General features: G+C 36.3%; 1 protein-coding gene across 1 annotated transcript in view; it reads right to left on the bottom strand.

The window, feature by feature from the left end:
• GPR149 (G protein-coupled receptor 149) overlaps window positions 1-27,564 on the bottom strand; it is an 82,744-nt gene that overhangs the window by 48,333 nt on the left and 6,847 nt on the right. The window contains exon 3 of the mRNA XM_043473396.1: window positions 26,153-26,607. Coding sequence (XP_043329331.1) covers window positions 26,153-26,607 — 455 coding nt within the window. The remainder of the gene's footprint in view (window positions 1-26,152; window positions 26,608-27,564) is intronic.

The raw sequence follows: 27,564 nt of genomic DNA, 5'->3' as shown, positions 1-27,564 counted from the left end.
CTGATTGATATGTTTATGTTATCACAACCATTGTTGTTATTGTGCAGTTGTTAAGTCCTGTTCATCTGTTTGTGATCCCAAGGATTGCAGCATACCAGGCTTCCCTGTCCTTCACTGTCTCCCAGAGTTTGCTCAAATTCACATCCACTGACTTGGTGATGCTATCTAATCATCTCATCTTCTGCTGCCTCCTTCTCCTCTTACCTTCCATCTTTCCCAACATCAGGGTCAGGATGTCAAATGACAAAGACTTCTTAATAATAGCATCACAAATATACCTCAGGTAATGTCTTCAGATACTTCTAACAGTCCTGTCCAGGTAAATGGACCATCTGTCTTTGGGCTCTTTAGTTCCTCTTTGCTTTCTGCCATTTGAGTGGTATCATCTGCATATCTGAGGCTGTTGATATTTCCCTCAGCAATCTTGATTCCAGCTTGTGCTTCATCCAGCCAGCATTTTGCATGGCGTCCTCTGCATAGAAGTTAAACACAATACACAGCCTTGTCACACTCCTTTCCCAGTTTTGAACCAGTCAGATGTTCCATGTCCAGTTCTAACTGTTCCTTGTTGCTGTGCATACAGGTTTCTCAGGAGACAAGTAAGGTGGTCTGGTGTTCCCATCCTTTTAAGAATTTTCCACAGTTTGTTGGGATCCACACAGTCAAAGACTCTAGTATAGTCAAAGAACCACAAGTAGATATTTTGCTGGAATTCCCTTGCTTTCTCCATGATCCAGTGAATGTTGGCAATTTGATCTCTGATTACTCTGCCTCTTCGAAACCCAGCTTGTACATTTGGAAGTTCTCGGTTCACGTACTGCTGAAGCCTAGCTTGAAGGATTTTGAAGCATAACTTTGCTAGCGTGTGAAATAAGCGCGATTGTATGGTAGTTTGAACATTGTCTGGCATTGCCCTTCTTTGGGAAGGCATATATATGTCATATCATAATCATATACATGTGTAAAAGGTTTCATGTATTTGAAATCATTTTATAATACAATAGTAAATCCTCATAGCGGGAACTTCCTTGGTGGTCCAGTGGCTAAAAGTCCATGCTCCCAATGCAGGGGGCGAGGGTTTGATCACTGGTAGAACTGAGATCCCACATGCTGTGGAGCAACTAAGACCATGTGTACGCACGCACGCTGCTAGTAAAGCCTGCAGACCACAATTACCACAGTCCACACGCTGCAACAACTAAGACCCAATGCAACTAACTAACTAAATAAATGTTTTAAAAAAATCTTTGTAGTAGTCCTATGAGCTTACTAATGGCCAGAGATTACATTACTTGTCTTATACAATACTTCTTATAGCATATAGTAGTTGTGCCAATGGACAATCTGGAAGTTCTTCCTATCCTTCTCAATATTCTTCAATGATGCTCCCAAAGTTACTTCAATATATTTGCTCTCCAATGGAAAACAGTGAGCTTACTACCACTTAACATAATCAGTGAGTTAAATACCACTTTAACATAAGTCCCTTCTACAAAGAGATTGTCATTTTGATGCTCTGCTTATATGAAAACCCCAAAGCCTCCCCTCGTGATACAATAATATATTCTATTGAATTAGGTGACATCATTTCTGGAGTGATTCCTGCTTCATTTTTACTGCAATGAAACAGAAGTTGTAAAACTACCTTCCTCAGTTCTTGGAATTAAGTTGATAAGCATTTTATACGTAACCTTGAATATCTTCATAGGAAATTTAAAACTACTCAGTAGATCTGGGGAAATGGATCTAGAATGTATATCTTCCATCCATTTGTTATGAAGTGAAGTTGCTTTGTCATGTCCAACTCTTTGCGACCCCATGGACTGTAGCCTACCAGGCTTCTCTGTCCATGATATTTTCCAGGCAAGAATACTGGAGTGGGTTGCCATTTCCTTCTCCAGGAGATCTTCCCGTCCCAGGGATTGAACCCGGGTCTCCAGCATTGTAGGCAGATGCTTTACTATTTGAGCCACTAGGGAAGTCTTTCATTTGTTAGAGGATTGTAGAAATGAGGGAATTCTACAAAGAAGATAAGCTTTCATACACAAAAATTAACTCAAAATGGATTAAAGATGTAAATGTAAGACCAGAAACTATAAAACTCCTAGAGGAGAACATAGGCAAAACACTCTCCGACATAAATCACAGCAAGATCCTCTGTGACCCACCTCCCAGAATATTGGAAATAAAAGCAAAACTAAACAAATGGGACCTAATGAAACTTAAAAGCTTTTGCACTACAAAGGAAACTATAAGCAAGGTGAAAAGACAGCCCTCAGATTGGGAGAAAATAATAGCAAATGAAGAAACAGACAAAGGATTAATCTCAAAAATATACAAGCAACTCCTGCAGCTCAATTCCAGAAAAATAATGACCCAATCAAAAAATGGGCCAAAGAACTAAACAGACATTTCTCCAAAGAAGACATACAGATGGCTAACAAACACATGAAAAGATGCTCAACATCACTCATTATTAGAGAAATGCAAATCAAAACCACAATGAGGTACCATTACACGCCAGTCAGGATGGCTGCTATCCAAAAGTCTACAAGCAATAAATGCTGGAGAGGGTGTGGAGAAAAGGGAACCCTCTTACACTGTTGGTGGGAATGCAAACTAGTACAGCCGCTATGGAAAACAGTGTGGAGATTTCTTAAAAAACTGGAAATAGAACTGCCATATGACCCAGCAATCCCACTTCTGGGCATACACACTGAGGAAACCAGATCTGAAAGAGACACGTGCACCCCAATGTTCATCGCAGCACTGTTTATAATAGCCAGGACATGGAAGCAACCTAGATGCCCATCAGCAGATGAATGGATAAGGAAGCTGTGGTACATATACACCATGGAATATTACTCAGCCATTAAAAAGAATTCATTTGAACCAGTCCTAATGAGATGGATGAAGCTGGAGCCCATTATACAGAGTGAAGTAAGCCAGAAAGATAAAGAACATTACAGCATACTAACACATATATATGGAATTTAGAAAGGTGATAACGATAACCCTATATGCAAAACAGAAAAAGAGACACAGAAATACAGAACAGACTTTTGAACTCTGTGGGAGAATGTGAGGGTGGGATATTTCAAAAGAACAGCATGTATACTATCTATGGTGAAACAGATCACCAGCCCAGGTGGGATGCATGAGACAAGTGCTCCGGCCTGGTGCACTGGGAAGACCCAGAGGAATCGGGTGGAGAGGGAGGTGGGAGGGGGGATCGGGATTGGGAATACATGTAAATCCATGGCTGATTCATATCAATGTATGACAAAACCCACTGGAAAAAAAAATTAAAAAAAAAAAAAAAAAAAGAAGATAAGCTTTCAATTCTGACAGATCTTATTCTGGATGTGTTCTTTCCCATTTTGTATGGCTAAATCCTACTTGTCATTGGGTTTCTGTTTAAATAAGAGCCTTATATTTTGGCAAGTCTTTCCTAGGTTTTCAGTTAGACACTCTTATTATGCCCTCTACTTATTAAATACTCATTAATTTAATTTTTCTCTTGTCTATTAAGAATTAACCCCACAGTGAAAGAGAGGATGTCTGTTTTGTTAATTATTCTACCGTCAGCACCAAGCATAGTGCCTGGCACCTAGTCTGCATTCATTGACCAGCTGCTGAATGAAAGAATGGATAATATAATAGCATCAAACATTCTTATTATATTATTATGCATTAAGCACTGAAATAAATATTTGATATGATTATCTTATCTAACTTTTTCATCATCTGTTTTATTATTTGCCTGTATTATCTATGAAGATACAGGAGAACAGGGAGGTGGAGGCAAGACAACTCAGGCCTGCCTATTTTCAAAGCTCATGCTCTATCTGCAATATTCCATCAAAGACAAGTCATTACTAGAGTGAAAATATATTACAATCCATGATTACAACCTAGTATTAAATTTCATTTTGCTTAAGAGTAATGTTTGCTCCAAAATGAATGGATGTTGATAAGATACTTGCTGGATTTTTACACTAAAATATGATTGAATTGTTGTTTCACAGGATGACCCATGTGTATGAGCCTTTGTTTTACCACTTCTCGCTATAGGATTCATGGAAGGAGGGGATTGGTTCAGAAGTTATCTTTCTTTGAAAGATGAAAGGCAAAACACAATTAGCTATTTTCTTAAATTCTTAAAAGTCTTTCCCCCCTTTTATTCCTGTAGCTGCTTAAAATCACTTACTATCATGAGTTGGTCATAAGTGGAATTAGTTTAGTGGTTGTTTCAAAACTGTTCTGGCTTTGCAGATAGTGTCCGTGAACTGAATTTAGATTTCTAGATCATAGCTAAAGATACAGGAAAGATGGCTCTTGAACAGAGATATGTTCATGAAGGCAGAGTGTATATGTTTGCCTGGAGGCAAGGCAATGTTTTCCAAAGATTTGGCTTGAAGGTATTTTTAAACATAAAGCAGGTCATCTAGCTTGCTTTTGCCTTGATTTGCTCATAGTTTCACCTCAAAGAGAGTACAGGCAGTAATAGGGTACAGTATCTTTGACTCTAATTCTGACCAATAAGGGAAATGATTGGCAAATTGGAAGAGTTGGACATATAAGGAGAAAAATGTTTATTTCTAGAATACATGATAACTGGGAGGGAAAGCTTGGATGTAGCTTGTACGTTGGATGTAGCTTTAAACTTTCATAAGCCAACTTTGCAAAAAAAACTGAGACACAAACATAGATATGAGCATCAAGATTACAATTCTGGCTATGTAGTCATAAGTGAGCCAGTTGAGGAAGAATAGAAGATTGTATATTAAAAATTCAGCGCAGCTCAGGTCAGGCTTAAGGGGACATCTAGAAAAAATGATTCATCACCAAAGATGGGAAGATTGGTCTTTGGAAGGATAAATGAAGAAAATTATCTGTGGCTTGTGAAAATACTGAGGGCGACAAACTATGGAAATACGGTCAGATCAGAGGATCAAAGAAAGGGGTAGGCCACTGCTTGCAGTCAATGTCATCAAGTGAAGGATGATACAAGAAAAGCAGATATCCTCAGATCCTAATTTGCTTATGTGTCCTTTGAAAAGGAATTTGAAAACATAAAGAAAACACCTGTGAGAATAAAGTAAGTACAACTTGAAACAAGAAATAATAGGGGAGAATCTTGCAACTGCAAGGGTGTAAGATATATCCCTCAAAATAATCATATTCAAAGTTACCAGGAAAAGTTGCTGTATAAACATGGTTGATGACCTTTAAGCAAATGGGAATTTGAACACTGGAAATGTGCAAATGTTTCTCCTTTGTTAAATGGAAAAAAGTGAAATTAACAAACTAGACCAGTGATATTCAATTAACTCCATGGAAATTTCAAAGATTTACTTGATGAAAAGGTACAGTTTGAAAGTCAAGAAAAAAGATTTAAGATGAGTATGAATTTACCAACACTATGTCTTACTAGACCAATTCATTTCTTCTTCAGCATTACTGGACCTAATCATGTCATCCTCTATGGTTTAAAAATGCATTGCCTGTGTTCTGTCCATTCTTATCTCACTGAGGTGCAGTTATTTGCTTGAAAGTCTATTTCTTAACTTGAAGGCAAGTTTACATGTTTATATCCATGTTTGTGTGCGTGCTCAGTCGTTTCCAACTCTTTGTGACCCCTTGCACTGACTGTATGGACTGTAGCCCACCAGGCGCCTCTGTCCATGGAATTTTCCAGGCAAGAATATTGGAGTGGGTTGCCATTTCCTACTCCAGAGGATCTTCCCAACCCAGGGATTGAACCCATGTCTCCTGAGTCTCCTGCATTGGCAGGCAAATTCGTTATCACTGCACAACCTGGGAAGCTCTTTTATATCCATAGTGTTTCTCTTAATAATATTTATTGAATAAACAAACTAACTAATGGCAGATAAAAGAGATGCGATAGAAAATTTTATATTAGTATTTCATTAAAGCATCATACAATATCCTAATGACACTCATGTGAAAAAGAGGGAGTAAAAATATGTTGATTGCAAGGGTAACGAAGGAGATACATAACTATTAGAACCCCAGTACCAAAGGTGTTTTTAAACAAACCAGACCAAAGGAGGGACTTGTTTCTGGTAGTACTCATTAGGTCTCTTTCTTTAGCCCTGCCTTGCTCCACATTTTTAATCAACAGTTTAATGAAAAATATGAAGGGTGATTTATTAAATTCATGGGTGGTACAAATTGTGTAGTTATAGTACAGAAGGAAGTTCCTAGAATCAAAAGCATTTTGATAGCATTAGAAAAGATTGCTGAAAAAGTGGAAGAGTGAACTAACTGGAACTAGATGAACTTGAACAGATAAGATATGAGTCTAAATAATAGACTACAAAGGTACAAGATGGCTAAGCAGCAGCACGGGGGCTTAATGGTGTCAGCTGACGTTAAACATACCAGCGGTGTGATGTGGCTGCCGAGTAACCAAATGTGACCTTAAGATGCATTAAGAGAGGTATAGCTCATGGAGTGAAGAAGACCGCCTGAACATTCTGTTTGATTCTATATGCTTAGTCACCTAGTTGGCTATGGGCTAATTTAAGTGAATTTGTCACAAAAAAGGATTGAGCAAAGTAATGATATTTAGATGAGAAAGGACAGCAATGTGAAGAATTAGGTAACCATAATTCGTTAACATAACAGCAAGGCAGAGAGGTAGCAGAGTGGTTCTGGGTGGCCCAAGCAGCAGAAGCAAAGGCCTAGGGCAACGGGTGCTCATCAGAATCATTTAGACAATCGGTATTTATTTTTAACTTTAAAATTGTGAAAGGTAACACATGGTCTAGAGAGCATTAGCGGTAAATGCACAGAATAAAATAGTATAATCACTCTCCAAGATTAGAAATAGAGCCTTTTCAGCACCCATGGGGACCCCACGTGTACTGTCCAGCTGATTTTCTTTCTCATGAAAAACAGTGCTCAGATTTCTGTGATAACTGCTTCCAAACTCTTCTCTATGGTTTTACCATTATGTAAATATCGCTACATCACTTCATTTAGATGTGTCTGCTTTCAATATTATTAAATACAATCATAAATTACATGCTCCTGAAATTGAAACTATGATCAAAAATCTCCCCCCAACTCCTAAAAAAGCCCAGGGCCAGATGGATTCACAGGTGAATTCTATCAAACATTTAGAGACGAGCTAATGCCTATCCTTCTAAAACTCTTTCAAAAAATTGCAGAGGAAAGAACACTTCCAAACTCATTCTAGGAGGCCACCATCACCCTGATACGAAAACCAGACAAAGACAACACAAAAAAAGAAAATTACTGGCCAATATCACTAATGAACATAGATGCAAAAATCCTTAACAAAATTCTAGGAAACAGAATTCAACAACACTTTAAGAAGATCATAAATCATGATCAAGTCAGGTTTATACCAGGGATGCAAAGATTTTTCAATATATGCAAATTAATTAATGTGATATACCATATTAACAGACTGAAAGATAAAAGCTATATGAAAATCTCAATAGATGCAGAAAAAGCCTTTGATAAAATTCAGCACCCATTTATGATAAAAATTCTTCAAAAAATGGGCATAGAAGGAATCTAACTCAACATGATAAAGGCCACATATTATAAACCCACAGCAAACATTATTCTCAATGGTGTAAAACTGAAAGCATTCCCTCTAAGATCAGGAATAAGACAAGGGTGCCCACTCTCACCACTATTATTCAACATAGTTTTGGAAGTCCTAACTATGGCAATCAGAGAAGAAAAAGAAATAAAAGGAATCCAGATCAGAAAAGAAGTAGTAAAACTCACTGTTCACAGATGACATGATATTATACATAGAAAACCTCAAAGATACTATCAGAAAACCAGTAGAGCTAATCACTGAATTTAGCAAAGTCACAGGACACAAAATCAATACACAGAAATCACTTACATTCCTATATATTAACCATGAAAATTCAGAAAAAGTAATTAAGGAATCAATCCCATTCACCATTGCAACAAAAAGAATAAAATATCTAGGAATAAACCTACCTAAGGAGACAAAAGAGCTGTATACAGAAAACTATAAGACACGATGAAATAAATCAGAGACGGCATAATCAGATGGAGAGATATTCCATGTTTCTGTGTTGGAAGAATCAATATTGTGAAAATGACTAAACTACCAAATGCAATGTACAGATTCAATGCAATCCCTATCAAATTACCAATGGCATTTTTCACAGAACTAGAACAAAAATGTTCACAATTCATATGGAAACACAAAAGACCCTGAATAGCCAAAGCAATCTTGAGAAAGAAGAATGGAGCTGGAGGAATCACCCTTCCTGACTTCAGATTATCCTACAAAGCTACAGTCCTGAAGACAGTGTGGTGCTGGCACAAAAACAGAAATATAGACCAAAGAAACAAGACTGAAAGCCCAGAAATAAACCCAGGCACCTATGGGTACCTTATCTTTGACAAAGGAGGCAAGAATACACAATGAGGCAAAGACAGCCTCTTCAATAAGTGGTGTGGCAAAACTGGACAGCTACATGTAAAAGAACAAAATTAGAACACTTCGTAACATCATACACAAAGATAAACTCAAAATGGATTGAAGACCTAAATGTAATACCGGAAACCATAAAACTCTTAGAGGAAAACACAGGCATACTACCCATTGACAAAAATCAAGTGAGATCCTCTACAACTCACCTCCTAGAGTAATGGCAATAAAAACAGAAATAAATAAGTGGTACCAAATTCAACTTAGAAGTTTTTGCACAGCAAAGGAAACTGTAAAGAAGGTGAAAAGACAACTCTCAGAATGGGAGAAAATAATAGCAAGTGAAACAACTGACAAACGATTAATTTCCAAAACATACAAGCAACTCATATAAGTCAATATCAGAAAAACAAATAACCCAATCAGAAAGTGGGAGAGACCTAAACTGGCATTTGTCCAAAGAAGACATACAGATGGCTAATAAACACATGAAAAGATGCTCAACAACTCTCATTATCAGAGAAATGCAAATCAAAACTACAATGAGATATCACCTCACACCAGTCAGAAAGGCTATCATCAAAACATCTACAAACAATAAGTGCTGGAGGGGGTGTGGAGAAAAGGGAACCCTCTTCACTGTTGGTGGGAATGTAGATTGATACAGACGCTATGGAAGACAGTATGGAGATTCCTTAAAAAACTAGGAATAAAACCACCATATGACCCTGCAATCCCACTCCTCAGCATATACCTTGAGGAAACCAAAGCTGAAAAAGACACATGTACCCCAATGTTCACTGCAGCACTATTTACAACAGCTAGAACATGGAAGCAACCTAGATATCCATTGACAGATGAATGGATAAAGAAGCTGTGGTACATATATACAATGGAATATTACTCAGCCACAAGAAGGAATGCATTTGAGTCAGTTCTCATGAGGTGGATGAACCTACAGCTTATCATACAGGGTAAGTCAGAAAGAGAAAAACAAATATTGTATACTAACACATATATATGGAATGTAGAAAGATGGTACTGATGAAACTATTTGCAGGGCAACCATGGAGACTCAGACATAGAGAACAGACTTATGAAGATGGAGGAGGAGGAGAAGGAGAGGGTAGGATATACAGAGAGAGTAACATGGAAACATTCATTATTACCATATGTAAAATAGATAGCCAATGGGAGTTTGTTGTATGACTCAGGGAACTCAAACCAGGGCTCTGAAACAACCTAGAGAGGTGGGATGTGAGGGAGGTGGGAGGGAGGTTCAACAGGGAAGGGACATATGTATAGCTATGGCTGATTCATGATGATGCTTTGAAGAAACCAACACAATACTGTAAAACAATTATCTTTCAATCAAAAATAAATAAATACAAATAAATTGCATGCTCCTTTTCTGTTATGTTTCTTTCATTATATCTGCAAAATTCACTCATATTATGTGTTAGTTCAGTTCAGTACAGTTGCTCAGTTGTGTCCGACTCTTTGCGACCTCATGGACTGCAACATGCCAGGTTTCGCTGTCCATCACCAACTCCTGTAGCTTACTCAAATTCAAGTCCATTAGGTCAGTGATGCCATCCAACCATCTCATTCTCTCTCATCCCCTTCTCCTCCTGCCTTCAATCATTCCCAGCATAAGGGTCTTTTTAAATGAGTTGGTTCTTCACATCAGGTGGCCAAATCATCGGAGTTGCAGCTTCAGCATCAGTACTGCCAGCGAATATTCAGGACTCATTTCCTTTAGGATGGACTGGTTGGATCTCCTTGCAGTCCAAGGGATTCTCAAGAGTCTTCTCCAATACCACAGTTTAAAAGTACCAATTCTTTGGGACTCAGCTTTCTTTATAGTCAAACTCTCACATCCATACATGACTAAGGGAAAAACCATAGCTTTGATTAGATGGACCTTTGTTAGCATAGTAATGTCTCTGCTTTTTAATATGCTATCTAGGTTGGTCATAACTTTTCTTACAAGAAGTAAGTGTCTCAACTTCATGGCTGCAGTCACCATCTGCAGTGATTTTGGAGCCCCCCAAAATAAAGTCTCTCACTGTTTCCATTGTTTCCCCATCTATTTGCCATGAAGTGATGTGACTGGATGCCATGATCTTAGTTTTCTGAATGTTGAGCTTTAAGCCAACTTTTTCACTCTCCTCTTTCACTTTCATCAAGAGGCTCTCTAGTTCTTCTTCGCTTTCTGCCATAAGGGTGGTGTCATCTGCATATCTGAGGTTATTGATATTTCTCCCAGAAATCCTGATTCCAGCTTGTGCTTCATCCAGCCCAGCATTTCACATGATGTACTCTGCATATAAGTTAAATAAGCAGGGTGACAATATACAGCCTTGACGTACTCCTTTCCTGACTTGGAACCAGTCTCTTGTTCCATGTCCAGTTCTAACTGTTGCTTCTTGACCTGCATACTGATTTCTCAGGAGGCAGGTCAGGTGGTCTGGTATTCCCATCTCTTGAAGAATTCTCCACAGTTTATTTTGATCAAGACAGTCAAAGGCTTTGGCATGGTCAATAAAGCAGAAATAGATGTTTTTCTGGAACTCTCTTGTTTTTTTGATGATCCAACAGATGTTGGCAATTTGATCTCTTGTTCCTTTGAATTTTCTAAACCCAGCTTGAACATCTGGAAGTTCATGGTTCATATACTGTTGAAGCCCGGCTTGGAGAATTTTGAGCATTACTTTGCTAGCATGTGACATGAGTACAGTCGTGCGGTAGTTTGAGCATTCTTTGGCATTGCCTTTCTTTGGGAGACATTATGTGGAACTCTAGCTTATTAAACTGCATGCTTTTTTGGTTAGGGGTTGAAACAGATTTTGAGGGACTTGAAGCTAGTATTGGTGTTCATACAACAATATGGTGTTCATACCAAGAGAAAAGATAAGAAAAGTTGTTTTTCTTAATTTAATAAAAATGTATGTCCATATATGAACACATTGCTATGCCTACTGCCAGCCTAGGAAGAGATCAGGGCAAGCCAAGGACTTAAAGTTTAGCTACTTTGGCTTTATGAAAAATACACTCTGGTTGTGGTATTTTATTGTAAAGATATTCAACAATTTATTTACCTATTCTGATGTTGATGGACTTTTGGTCTATCCCTAAATGCTGTGGTTATTATGAACTGATCTTCCAAAAACATAAATGTGTTCTAAGGTAGCATTTGAATGCAGAGTTCCAAAGAATAGCAAAGAGAGATAAGAAAGTCTTCCTCCATGACCAGTGCAAAGTAATAGAGGGAAACAATAGAATGGGAAAGACGAGAGATCTCGTCAAGAAAATTACAGATACCAAGGGAACATTTCATGCAAAGATGGGCTCAATAAAGGACAGAAATGGTATGGACCTAAAGGAAGCAGAATATATTAAAAGAGGTGGCAAAAATACACAGAAGAACTGTACAAAAAAAAATCTTCATGACCCAGATAATCACGATGGTGTGATCACTCACCTACAGCCAGACATCCTGGAAGGTGAAGTCAAGTGGGCCTTAGGAAGCATCACTACGAACAAAGCTAGTGGAGGTGATGGAATTCCAGTTGAGCTATTTCAAATCCTAAAAGATGATGCTGTGAAAGCGCTGCACTCAATATGCCAGCAAATTTGGAAAACTCAGCAATGGCCACATGACTAGAATAGGTCAGTTTTCATTCCAATCCCAAAGAAAGGCAGTGCCAAAGAATGCTCAAACTACTGCACAATTGCACTCATTTCACACAGGAAAGGAAATGGCAACCCACTCCAGTATTCTTGTCAAGAGAGTCCCGTGGACAGGGGAGCCTGGTTGGCTGCCATCTATGGGGTAGCACAGAGTCGGACACCACTGAAGTGACTGAGCAGCAGCAGGAGCACATGCTAGCAAAGTAATGCTCAAAATTCTCCAAGCTAGGCTTCAGCAATACGTGAACCTTGAACTTCCAGACTTCAAGCTGGATTTAGAAAAGGCAGAGGAACCAGAGAACAAATGCCAACATCCATTGTATCATTGAAAAAGTAAAAGAGTTCCAGAAAAACATCTACTTCTGCTTTATTGACTATGCCAAAGCCTTTGTCTGTCTGGATCACAACAAACTGTGGAAAATTCTTCAAGAGATGGGAATACCAGACCACCTGACCTGCCTCCTGAGAAATCAGTATGCAGGTCAAGAAGCAACAGTTAGAAAAAAAAAAAAAAGAAGCAACAGTTAGAACTGGACACGGAACAATGGACTGGTTCTAAATTGGGAAAGGAGTGTGTCAAGGCTGTATATTGTCACCCTGCTTATTTAACTTATATGCAGAGTACATCATGTGAAATGCTGGGCTGGATGAAGCACAAGCTGGAATCAAGATTTCTGGGAGAAATATCAATAACCTCAGATATGCAGATGACACCACCCTTATGGCAGAAAGCGAAGAAGAACTAGAGAGCCTCTTGATGAAAGTGAAAGAGGAGAGTGAAAAAGTTGGCTTAAAGCTCAACATTCAGAAAACTAAGATCATGGCATCTGGTCCCATCACTTCATGGCAAATAGATGGGGAAATAGTAGAAACAGTGACAGATTTATTTTTTTGGTCTCCAAAATCACTACAGATGGTGACTGCAGCAATGAAATTAAAAGACACTTACTCCTTGAAAGAAAAGTTATGACCAACCTAGGCAACATATTAAAAAGCAGAGACATTACTTTGCCAACAAAGGTCCATCTAATCAAAGCTATGGTTTTTCCCTTAGTCATGTATGGATGTGAGAGTTTGGAGTATTAAAAAAGCTGAGCACCGAAGAATTGATGCTTTTGAACTGTGGTGTTGGAGAAGACTCTTGAGAATCCCTTGGACTGCAAGGAGATCCAACCATTCCATCCTAAAGGAGATCAGTCCTAAATATTCATTGGAAGGACTGAGGTTGAAGCTGAAGCTCCAATACTTTTGCCACCTGATGTGAAGAACTGACTCATTTGAAAAGACCCCGATGCTGAGACAGATTGAAGGGTGGAGAAGAAGGGGATGACAGAGAATGAGATGGTTGGATGGCATCACTCACTCAGTGGACATGAGTTTGAGAAAACTCCGGGAGTTGGTGATGGACATTGAGGCCTGGTGTGCTGCCATCCATGTGGTCTCAAAGAGTTGGACACAACTGATTGTCTGAACTAAGCTGAAGCTAGAATTGTCCAATATAACTGCAGTCAAGGAAATGTTTTATATTTGTGCTGTTTAATACAGTAGCCACTAGTCACGTTTAGACACTGAGCACTTTGAATGATGGTTAGTACAAATGGGCAACTGAATTTTAAATAAAAAAAAAAATTATATCAATTTAGATTTAAATGGTTACATGTGGCTAGTGACCACTGTATGGGACAGTGCAATTCTAGAGTGTATATCCAAGTGTGGAATTGCTGGGGCATAAGGCCTGTACATACTTAACTTTTGTAGCTATCATCTGTTTTCTAAAGTGATTTTAACAATTTACTCTGCAGGCAGTTTATATGATTTACTGTTTTTCTACATTCCCAAATTCTTGGCATTGTCAGATTGTTTAATTTCAGCTATTCTTATGGGTGTGCAGTGGTCTCTCATTGCTTTTTTAAATGAGATTTCCATATTATTCATGATGTGGTATACCTTTGTATATGCATATGGCTATTTGAATTTCCTCTTATGAGAAGTAACAGTTTAAATCTTTGGCTTATGTGCTACTGTGTTATCTATCATGTTCTTATTGATTTATTGGTGTTCTTTGTGAATTATATAATCTAAATACAAGTTCTTTGTTGATTATATATTTTTCAAATATCCAACCACAGAAAGGTTTACACAATACTGATATCCAAATCTTTTTCCAGGTCAGTTAAAGCAAAATTTCTGTGGGTAGGGTCAAGACACTTTTAAAAGTTTCCCAGGTGATATTAATCTGACTATGTGAGAGGAACAGATTAGAATTTAGTGTAAAAAATGATGTGTTAAATATCAAATCGATCTCTCTGGAGCAGTTATGTTAGTGGATATGTGGACCATCTCTGGAGTCACATGGCCTGAGTTTGTACCCAGGCTCTGATAGACTTTAGACTTAACTTACTTCAGTTTTTTTCATTTATAAAATTGGGTAATGATATCTACCAGATACCACCCTTATGACACCACCCTTATGGCAGAAGGTGAAGAAGAACTAAAGAACCTCTTGATGAAAGTGAAAGAGAAGAGTGAAGAAGTTGGCTTAAAGCTCAACATTCAGAAAACTAAGATCAAGGCATCTTGTCCCATCACTTAATGGCAAATAGATGGGGAAACAGTGACAGACTTTATTTTTCTGGGCTCCAAAATCACTGCAGATGGTGATTGCAGCCATGAAATTAAAAGACACTTACTCCTTGGAAGGAAAGCTATTATCAACCTAGACAGCATATTAAAAAGTAGAGACATCGCTTTGCCAAACAAAGTCTGTCTAGTCAAGGCTATTGCTTTTCCAGTAGTCATGTATGGATATGAGAGTTGGACTATAAAGAAAGCTGAGCACTGAAGAATTGATGCTTTTGAACTGTGGTGTTGGAGAAGACTCTTGAGAGTCGCTTGGACTGCAAGGAGATCCAACCAGTCCATCCTAAAGGAAATCAGTCCTAAATATTCATTGGAAGGACTGATGGTGAAGCTGAAACTCTAATACTTTGGCCACCTCATGCAAAGAGTTGACTCATTTGAAAAGACCCTCATGCTGGGAAAGATTGAAGGTCAGAGAAGAAGGGAACAACACAGGATGAGATGGTTGGATGGCATCACCAACTCAATGGACATGAGTTTGAGAAAACTCTAGGAGCTGGTGATGGAGGTCTGGTGTGCTGCGATTCATGGGGTTACAAAGAATCAGACAAGACTGAGTGACTGAACTGAATTGAACTGATGTACCAGATCCCTTATGAATTCCAAGTAATTATATGTACTGTGTACGACACATAGCAAGTGCTCCATAAGTATTAATCATAGTCATCGTCATCATCACCATAGATTAAATTAACTGCCTTAGAAAGTATCAAGAGGCAGTATTTTCCTCAATGGGACAACATCAGTAACCTTTCACTAAGATCAGGAACAAGGCAAGATTGATTTCCCTGTCTCTTTCCCTATTTGATATTATTCTAGAGGGATCAATGAATACAACTAGAGAGAAGAAATTAAACAGAAGCATAAGTATTGATAAAGAAGAAGTAAAACTACTCTATATGTTGATGGTATGATGATACACTGAGAAAATCCTAGGTAATTAATGGTAACCAATGATTTTATTTAAAAAATAAAATAATGTAGTAGTATAACAGATATATTACTAAGAGGCAGAAATCTATATCTTTAATACACACAAACAGTAACCATTTAGAGTACCTGACATTAGAGAAAAACCTCATTTACAATTAAAAAAAAAGAAGATCAAATATTCAGGAATAAACCTAACTAAAATGTGTAAAGCTTATAGGAAGAACATTTTTAAATCTTTTATAAGAAAGATACAAGTGTGCACTAGAACAAATGAAAAGGATAGGACAACTTAACGTGATAACATTGTCTTTGGACCAACTTATAAACTTAACAATATCCTGATAAAGCTTTTTTAAAGGAAGTAAACAAGTTGAAAAAAAGTTGTTATGGAAAAGCAAGCATGAGAGTAGCAAGAAAAATACTGAGAAAGAAAAAAATAAGGGGGATGGGGAGGTCAGGACTACTAAACATTAAAATTTATTGTACTCTAAGAGTCTCTCTAATTGAAACAGTGAGATACCAGTGCATGAATAGACAAATAGTGGACTAGAATAGAAAGACCATAGGTGGAGCCAACTAAATGTGGAAATTAAGTATTAGATAAAGATAATGTCTCAAAACACTGTGGATAATATTTAAGTTTTAAATAAATGACTTCTTTTAGTAAATAGTGGGTAAACCTTTGGAAAAAAGATAAAATTATATTCATATGTTATACCAAACACAAAAATAAATTCCAAACGGATTGGAGATATAAGTGTAAAAACTGAAACCATACAAGTAAGAAAACTCGAGTGAACTCCATTTAAAATTGGCTTTCTACTCTGGTCATCATGGTCATCATCAAAAAGTCTACAAACAACAAATGCTGAAGAGGGTGTAGAGAAAAAGGAACCCTCCTACACTGTTGGTGGGAAGGTATATTGAAGCCACTGTATACAGCCATTATGGAGGATAGTATGGAGATCACCTAAAAACTAAAAATCTACTGTACAGTCCTGCAATCCCACTCCTAGGCATATGTCCAGAGATAACTGTAATTTGAAAATATGCACCCCAATGTTCACTGCAGCACTATTCTCAATAGTCAAGACAAGGAAGCAACTTAAATGTCCATTGACAGATGAAATGAATAAAGATGTGAGATATACATGTATACACACACACACACACATATACATACACACAATGGAACATTACTTAGCTATAAAAAGAATGAAATTATGCTATTTATAGCAACATGGATGGACCTGGAGATTATCATACTAAATGAAGTAAGGCAGACAGAGAAAGACAAATATCACATGACATTACCAATATGTGGAATCTAACAAAATGACACAAATCAACTTATTTATAAAGCAGAAATAGACACACAGACATAGAAATCACATTTATGTTACCAAAGTGGAAAGTCAGGGAGGGATAAATTAGGAGGTTGGGATTCACATATTTATATTATATAAAACAGATAACCAACAAGCACCTACTGTATAGCACAGGGAATTAAACTCAACATACGCTAATAACATAAAGAAAAGAATCTGAAAAAGAACGTATAACTGAACCACTGAGCTGTGCGTCTGAAACTGACACAACATCGTAAAATAACTGTACTTCAATAAATAAAATTAAATTAAAAAATCTGACTTCTAAATCCAGAGACAAGTAAATAAAAAATTGATATTTTTACTATAAAAATATTTAAAATTGTACATACTAAACACAGCATAAGTAAAGTTAAAAGACAAATGGAAAACTTGGGGAAATATTTACAATATATGTCACAGAGAACTAATATCCCCAATATGTAAGGAACTTTTAAAAATTAAAGGCTAAAGGGACAAAAATCCAATAGAAAAATGGGAAAAGATAAAAACAGACAGTTTACAAAAAACAAAAAAGATAAAAAAGGCTCTTAAATGAAAACAATTTAAACTCATTTATATTTATGTAACTATAATTTGAAACAACCCTGAGATAGCATTTCTCTACTATCAAACTGGCAAGAACTAAAAAGCATGATAATACATTCTATTGTTGAGGAGGTGGTGGAAAGGGTCTTCTGTTACACACTGCTGGTGGCAGTGCAAACTTGTATGACCATTTCTAACAAAATGACACTTAATTTCTGACCTAGAAATTCTAATTCTCGGCATTTATCCTAAAGGTACGCTTCCAACAATATGAAAATGCATTTGCAGAAGGTTACTCACTGCAATATTATTTTTAATTGCAAAGTATCAGAAATAATCTAAGGCCCATATTAGAGAGTAGTGGAATTAACTATAGTGTATCTACACTATAGATTATTATGCAGCTATATAAAGAATGAGGAATATCTCTATGACTGATATACAGAAACTTCTAGGACATAATGAAAAAAGCAAAGTACAAAAGAATATATGTAAAGAAGAACAAGATAAAAGAAGATATGCATGTGTCTGCTCTTTGTGCAAAAAGAAATACAGGATGATTAAACTAGAAAGTATGATATTGATTATTTACGGGGGATAGGTGGGAACAGGTGCTAAGAATGGGAAAACAAGAATGGGAAAGAGGAGTGAGGGCGGATGGTCTCCCTTTTCAACAGTTCTGACTCTTGGAAACAGTAATTATTTCACATGCTGCTGCTGTTTAGTTGCTGAGACATATCGAACTCTTCGCGACCCCATGGACCATAGTCTGCCAGGCTCCTTTCTCTGTGGGATTTCCCAGGCAAGAATACTGGAGTGGGTTGCCATTTCCTCTTTCATGGGATCATCCTGATCCAGGGACTGAACCTTCATCTCTTATGTCTCCTGCATTGGCAGGCAGGTTCTTTACTACTGAGTGACCTGGGAAACCCAGTAATTTCACATACTTAAGCATAAATAATCAAAATCAAAAAGAATGTGAGAGAAACTCGACATGTAATACAAAATGAAGGGAATGGAAATGAAAATAACCTAACTAAAAGTGGACAACTGTGTCAACTCTAAGGTTAAAAATAAAAAGAAATATACACAACTATTATATTCTAGTTAATGTTCTTTCCCACACTAGTATGGGTTAGTAGTTCTTTCTTAAATATTTGTTTATTTAGTTTGTTTGCCGTACTGATCTTAGTTGCAGCACATAGGATCTTCGGTCTTCACTGCAGCATGGGTTTTCTTTTAGTTGCAACAGGGGGTTCTTCAGTTGAGGCATGTGAACCCTCAGTTGCAGCACGTGGGAGTCTAGTTCCCTGACCAGGGATCAAACATGGACCCCCTGCATTGGGAGCCCTGGATCTCAGTCACTGGGCCACTAGGGTTAGCATTTCTAAAACTACTTTATGTGTATATCAGGATTGAGCAGATAAGTAAATAAATTTGTGGAGAATGAAAACCAGTGGATGGGGAATACGTGTAAATCTATTGCTGATTCATGTCAATGTATGACAAAACCCACTGAAAAAATAAAAAAATAAAATTAAAAAAAAAAAAAGAAAAGAAAAAGAAAAAGGAAGGGTTTGAATGAATGCTGTGGTATTCGATTGGACTTGGAGCTATCAGTTTAAACTTATGGCTTTAAATGATTTTTAAAGAGAAATTGATATGGAAATATATATATATATATACACACACACACACATAAGCATACATACATATATTCCTAGATCTGTCCAATGATAGGGTCTAGAAGCAAGACATCTCAGTAACAATAACAATAACTAGTAACAATAACTAGAACCCAGAAGTTGGTTTCTAAATCCCATTCTTTAAAAAAAGGAACTAGAACTCCTTAGGAAAATGATCGATTCTAGGGATGGGTCAGGAAAAATACAAGATGATACTAATACCTTGTACTGCTAGAAAGTAAGGAAGTGCTAAAAAGAGATGAGAATGGCATGTTGAATGGATAAAGGCATCAACCTGAATAAGTCAAAATAGCCCAATGGCCAAATGTAGGCTAACTAGAGTAATAAAATAAATAATAGTATTGCTAATAACATGTAGATTAAAATAAGTATCTATGATCTCATACTAACACAAATAACAGAAGAAGAGATCTTTTTTTTTTTTGCAGGATAATTCCAATAATAAATATAGAAGAAATTATAGAAATAGAAAATCACTTCCACATAATAATTGTTAAAACATTCATGTTGCAACATTCATCAACAAAATTAGTGGGCAAAAGTATGATAGGAAACAGAATATTTGCATAGCATGGCCTCAAAAATATCTCCCTACAAAATAGTTATAATTTACAAAGGGAAAAATAGTAACTTTACATAAAGAAATCTGGCAGGCACCACTAAGTGATCAAAGTTTATATCATTGTCATAAGACATATCAACATCATGAACCTCTTGATATGGTGTACTGGGGAGGGAAAACATCACTTCTGTGTTATTCTTGTCAAAAATTTGTAACTTCAATTTGATTAATAGAAAACATGTGTTAATTACAAACTCAAGGATATCCGAGAAACAAAGCAAAGTGAAACAAACTGGCTGGTTGTCTTTGGAAGTGTCAAAGTCGTCTGTAATAAGACACAGAAAGACTGGGATTGTTAGAGACTGAAGAATCTGAGGAGGCATGACCGCAACTGCAGTAATGAATTGAGGAACAGGTTCTGGACTGGAAAAGAGGACATCAGCAGGATGCTAGTAAAACTGAAATAAGGTCTATAAATTAGTTATTAATTCCCTAATAATTAATTATCATCATGTAACATGCTAACATTAATAGAACTGGATGAAGGATATATTAGAACTCTCATAATATTTTTAAAACTGTTTTGTAACTCTAAAGTGAATTCATAATAAAAAAGGTTTAAAAATGTAGTGTTTCCAGCTACTTGAGTTCAAATAAGGGATAACAATTGGAGCTGTAGAAGAGATTTAAGCCATAACTGGGCGGTTCCAACACAAAGCCTTTAAGGTTTAAACCATGAGGATTTTTTGAGGATATTAACACAATCCTTAGCTTAAAAAGTGAATAAGATTCTACATAAGCTTTGACCCAATGCTAATCCTCTTGAATCCATAGAAATTGAACAGTTAGCTCAATTTTACTTCATTTCAGCAAATGGTACATGCTGTGAGGATCACAAAATGTGTCATGAAATATTCAAATTAGTTTACAATGAAATTTCCTTAGTTTCAACTTTCAAGACTTTAAATACTTAAGAACAAATTTACATTTGTCAACAGATTTTAAACCACACTCTAAACAGCCATTCTAAACTATACCAGATAATCACACAAATGGCTCAAACAATTTAAATCAGGTGAAAATTATACTCTTAAGTAGAAAAAAGCAGATTTCAAAACAGTACACTACAATCCCATTTCTGTCAAAAGTGAAAAAATACATTCTTAGGCAAGAGCCTAAAGCTTTATATGATAAAATGTAAATAGTGATTAACCCTGAGTGGTTAAAAGTGGGTGTTTTTCTTCACTTAGCAGCAATCTCTAAACTTTTTCTACAATAATTATATTACCTTGTAATCATAAAACAAAAAAGATTATAAATGTTTTGAAAAAAGAAAGCAGTGTAACAATTTTGAGATCTCTGACCAGTGAGTGGAATTAACCACTCCAAACTAACAGATGTAGCTAAATATAAAGAATCTATATTCCAAACACTCATTTTGTGTTAAGATGAGGCTACATCTTTGCCTTGAGGCTACAAACAGGAGTTGATATGTGAGTTTTCCCCTTATGTCACTTCAGTTTAAAATGTCAAAAATTACTCAGAGAACAGGTTTAAGCATTTGCAATTATCAAGGTGACAGTGTCAGAGGAAACACTAACATCTTACGCTTGATTTAAATTTTTAATAGTTTATTTTTTAAAATGAAAAGAGAAGATGCACTTTTTTAGGGAGAGGAAAGAGATATGTATACTGGGGTATTCAAGTCTTATTTCACTTTGGGGGCATATATTAGGTGAAAAGGATTGATTTTGCCCCATTCTTTTTTTTTTTAGTGTGTTTCTTTATTAGAGTTTCGATGTTACAGTAACTCAAATGTCTTATCCCCACATTCTCTTTTTACTTTTAAAAAATTAATTTATTTATTTTAACTGGAGGCTAATTACTTTACAACATTGTGATAGCTCTTAACATACACTGATATGAATGACTTTGCCCCATTCTTTAATATCCATCTCTTGGTGATTAGATGTTAAAACTGTACTTAAATATTAGAAAGAAGTACTTAACTTTGATTTGTAAAACTATTTTTAGATAGTTAAAACATTTTCCTTAAAATTAAAATTTCTTTGATTTCCCCAGTGACTTTAAGTTAGTTCTTGCTGGTTTATGTATGGCTAATTAAAAAACCAGTCACTTCCAGCACTTGACTCTCATTTGAGGATTGTTTCAGAATCTACTTTTCTATATTCTACTGGTGTAGTAGAGGACCTTTCATCTTTTAAATGCTATGATGATATAGAATTATAAGTGGGACTAAGTGCATGATAACAGCATATCTTTGTTGCTAATTCATAATAATAAATGAATTTCTAGGGCTCTAAGACAACAAGTTAAAAGAAAAGAAAATGAAATCCACGGATAACCTGATGAGATTAGTATTAAAAGAGAAAAAGTGATCTCCAATAAGTTACCAAGTTATTTTATAAGTACAATTTTCTTTATTCAGAGATGACAAAACTTTGTGGTTCTAGAAAATCATTATTTCATTTGAGGGACAGTCATACCATGGCAACTGCGTTAAAACTTTGTAACTGAAGACCTCTGACATTTCCATTTTTTTCCTGAACTTTAAAACAATAAACTGCTTAGGATTCAACCTACTAGGGGTCCAAAAACAAGCAATTGTGTGGCTAAGTATAACACTGAATTTTAGTCTTACAAACACTCTCACCTCTGATACATTTTATCAGACAGCATTTAAACCTACTCAAGTCATTCTACTACCCATTTTCTTTATAACTTAGCCTTGATCTAACACTCTCACGCCTACCAGAATTTCCAACACAATATACTGAGAATTTGTTTACTTGCATAAACACTAAAAAAAAAAAAAATAAATAAGCAACGTTTATTGTATTCTTAAAAAAAAAAAAAGACTTCCCAGGTGGCGGAGTGGTAAAGAATCTGCCTGCCAGTGCAGAGATGCAGGAGACATGGGTTTGATCCCTGGGTCGAGAAGACCCCTGGAGTAGGAAATGGCAACCCATTCCAGTATTCTTGCCTGGAGAAGCCCACGGACAGAGGAGCCTTGTGGGCAATAGTTCATTGGATTGCAAAGAGTCAGCCACAACTGAATGACTGAGCACATTGTAAAAATATGGTGAAAGCGAAGTCGCTCAGTCGCTCAGTCGTGTCCGACTCTTTGCGACCCCGTGGACCCACCAGGCTCCTCCGTCCATGGGATTCTCCAGGCAATAATACTGGAGTGGGTTGCCATTTCCTTCTCCAGGGGATCTTCCCAACCCAGGGATCGAACCCAGGTCTCCCACATTGCAGGCAGATGCTTTAACCTCTGAGTCACCAGGGAAGCCCAAAAATATGGTAGGGATAGTTAAATACATTTTAAATCAAACCTGTGTTTTTTATAGCCCCAAAACAAAGAACATGGATAATTCAATGAACTGATAAATTGAGCCTAAATATTTGTAAATACAACCATAGAAGATAAAAAGATAGCATTTTCATAATTACTACAATATCTACCAAAGTTTAATGTATCACTGTAAGATATATAAGTTAAGTTGATTTCAGAGCAAAGAAAGAACTTGGAAGGAGAGAATGAAAGGAAAGTACTTTCTAAGTCATTACCTTTTCCCAAGAAATATCTGCTGGTGAAGAACAGGTTAAGTGTTAAAACCAATCTTTGGTCAGAGGAAAAGCTTTTCAACCCTAAAACACATTTTGGTTATAATGTTAACCTGAAAGTCCATAGGTGATTTGCTAAGGAAAAGTCATACCAAAAACATCAGCCTGTAACTTAAGGATTTCTTGCTGTCGTTTTTAAATTTATGATAGTATTTCATTTAATTTTAATTAGTCTATTAAAATATAAATTTAACTTTCATTGTATTATCTATTTTACCACTAAATATTTTTAAAGGATCATTAAAAATCAGCTTCCTGAACTATTTGCTCTTCACAAATGTTACAATATTAATACTTAATAAGCAATCTTTGTAGTTGAAAGATACTTGGGTTGATCAGCATTTTGTGCTTTCCATGTATCATTTTGGTTTTTGATTTACAGAGGTTTGTAAGTTGTACTTCACTATTCTCACAAGACAATATACTTAGATGTAAGCAGTGTCTGATCCTTTTACATATTCCCCCAATTCTAGGAGAGTGGATTATATTCTCCAAAAATATAACTAAGGCTTTTAAATAAGAGCTGTAAATTGTGATAGTTGAGGCAGCATTTCCCACTGTTTTGACAAAATAAGTTAGAAAATGAAGTCATTTAAAGGAAGGTAGTATGGAAAAAAACACAGGTCCCACCCAGAAATGATGCTATCTTTAGGAAACTCAAAACAAGCAAAACTAAAGAATATATTATGCTATAAATACACTCATTTGTGATAAAATAGTAAAACCAAAAAGCATGAGCAAGGGTCAAGATAGCTGTAACTGATGAGAGGTAAGCATGAGGGCGGAAAGGGGAGTGGCACAGGGCACTGGAGCCCCAAGTCACTGGGGCGAAAGTGGGTGCACACTGGCGCATATGCACACTCACTTCACCATGAATATTACTCAGTTTTTCAGTGCAAGAGAACCAGGAGGTTTAGATTATTTAGGAGCAAATTGAGGATAATATTGTAGGGAATCCCCTTTTAGCTGGGATACCACATTGTTTTAAAAATGTGTGTGTCCATATATACAGAATTTAGAAAGATGGTAATGATAACCCTATATGCAAAACAGAAAAAGAGACACAGGTGTACAGAACTGACTTTTGGACTCTGTGGGAGAAGGCGAGGGTGGGATGTTTCGAGAAAACAGCATCGAAACATGTATATTATCTATGGTGAAACAGATCACCAGCCCAGGTGGGATGCATGAGACAAGTGCTCGGGCCTGGTGCACTGGGAAGACCCAGAGGGATCGGGTAGAGAGGGAGGCGGGAGGGGGGATCGGGATGGGGAATACATGTAAATCCATGGCTGATTCATGTCAATATATGACAAAACCCACTGCAATGTTGTAAAGTAATTAGCCTCCAACGAATAAAAATAAATGAAAAAAATAAAAAATAAAAATGTGTGTGTCCTGTCAGTGCGTCCACACTGACAGAACAATGTGTCCTGTTAGTAATATACTTTTTATGATATTTTTCAATTTACAGTAAATATGTGATTTTTTTGATATCCAATCATTGAAAACTATGTGTAATTATTTTTAATCATATGCTTTTTTATGCTTTGTTTTATTATCCAACTTTTAAAACTGATGATATCAAAGTAAAACTAGTAGTTTTAATTAATTAAGAAGAATAAAGGAAGTCTCAGATTATTCTGTTCATATTCATAATTGGTGCTTTGTGGTCATGTTTTTGATCAATGATTGCATTATTACTAGTGGATATTTGAAGAATTATATTTTTAATTTCAGAGACTATGGGCAAGTGGATTTTGATTTACACTGTCAGGCAGAAAAAGGTATCTTTTCCTAGTAAATCAATTGTATGGAAAGCAAGGGCAACTTTAATTATCAGATATGAGCATTTAGAGGAAAGAACAATCTTATATCAATGTCACACTATGATTTTAATAAAATAAGTACTCCTCACCATTCTAGGCAGGTTGAAATCTAGGAAAGAATGAGATGAGCTCAAGGTACAAATTCTTTCATTGAAAAACACTATATAAATATTCTTCAATCCTTAAAAAGATGGAACATTAAGCAGGGTTTTTGTAAAGGTTCACTTGGGGGTATTCTGAAATAGATCTTTTTTTTTTTCCTTGCTGAGTATTAGAGGGACTAATTTCAGCAAGATTAATATGTAAACTATCTAGTACAGTTGCAACAGGACTATTTCTTCATCACTAGTTGTATAAACATTTGCCCCCGAACCTCTTTCAGGGACTTGTGTAAAGTTTTCAGGTGAAGAAAAATAAAACCTGTAAGTTAATTAACTTGAGATAAGTTTAAAGGGTCTAGTCTGAATTTATATGGACTACATGACGTTAGAATAGAATGCTTTACCCTTCTCAAAAAGCATATTTAACTCTGCCACTCCCCAAATATATAGAACTTGAATGAAAACATAGAACTAATTAAAAACATTTAGAAGTCCTTCAAAAGACACGTTGAAATAAATCTAATATTATGGAAATTAATTGAGGCAAGTGAATACAATCTTGAATGAAATAAACAACTGATAATTTTTCTGCATGCTGTCATGCTTGGTCTCATTTTTACTTTCCAATAATAGCAATCTTTACTGTACCTGACGAGGGGTTCTTTCTGATTTACTCCTACACCATTCCCAGTCCGAAAGGTCGGGTTTCTGACTCTCTTCCTGAGAAAGTCTTCTTTCTGGCCCTTCCAAAAAGGCGGTTTCACCATGTTTAACACCACCTTCTGCTTTTTCAGAGAGCAGTGGATCAGCACCTCTTTCCCCGTGGGACTCCTGCTCAGCTTCTGCCATGTCAGTGTTTGTGCATCTGTTGACGCCCGACAGTGTGGAGCTGTCCAGAGAGGCTGTGGTGCTGATCTCCACTTTGATGGCACTGAAGATTCGCGTGTCTCTCTGAGGGTCTTTAGTAGCTGTGCACTCATAGTTCATGAGATTGTGACAGGCTGCAGAATTTTCATCATCATCATAGTAATCTTCATGTGCTATTTTATAAATTCCATAACTTTGCTGAAAGGATAGATTGAATTCAAAGCATCTCCTCTTGGCTATGTAAAAACAAAAACAAAATCCCATGATTAGGAAGGTAGATGTAAACAGCAGTTGAATATACAAAGGGGATAAAAATAAGAAGGTGAGTTAAACCTGATTAGTATGAACTCTTAAAATGATCTCGTCAATTATGCAAAGAAATAGTGCCTCACAAATTCAAGCTATCATATCATTCTGGGCCTAATTGTTGTCACTTATATAATGAAAGGCTTGACATACAGACAGCTCCAGAACCCTGCAGTCTTTAAACAAGTTTTATTTAAAATTTTAACTATAAGTTTTAAAAGTCTCACATATTTTCAGTTTTAGGTTTAGCTATATCGGTCTACCAATTGCACATTTCTTTATTTGAGGGTAAAATACATAGTTTATAAATTTTATTTTATTTATTTTATTAATTAGGAAGCTCTTAATAGAGACTTCTTGGTGGTCCAGTGGTTAAGAACCTGCCTTTCAGTGCAGGGAACGTGAGTTCTATCCCTGGTCTGGGAACTAAGACCCCACATGCATCAGGGTAACTAAACCTGCACGCCACAAGTAGATTGCTCACACTGCCACAACTACTACTGGACCCATGTGCCACAACTAGAGAAAGCCTGTGTGTCCAATGAAAGATCTGCATGATGCAACGAGGTTCCCACATGCCACAACTATAACCAATCACAGCCAAATAAATAAATAAACACAACAAAAGCAATTTATCCTTAAAAAAAAACTCAAAAGCGAAACTTTCAATATTCTTTGAGCTATTCAGCTGGCAATACCAACAATAAATATAACTGCTTTCAATATTTTGATGTATATCATTCCTGACATTTATGTTTATAAATGAATACATTAAAAAATTAGATAATGCTGAAATAGTTTTTAAACATTTAAAAATAGCATGAATAATTTGAAATGAATTGTAAAAATGTGCATATATTTATATTTCTATGAAATGAAGCATTTTA

The sequence above is a fragment of the Cervus canadensis genome, chromosome 7 (genome assembly GCF_019320065.1).
Source record: "Cervus canadensis isolate Bull #8, Minnesota chromosome 7, ASM1932006v1, whole genome shotgun sequence".
NCBI lineage: Eukaryota > Metazoa > Chordata > Mammalia > Artiodactyla > Cervidae > Cervus > Cervus canadensis.
Note: the sequence above shows the minus strand (reverse complement) of the source record. Positions and strands in the feature narration are given on the sequence as shown.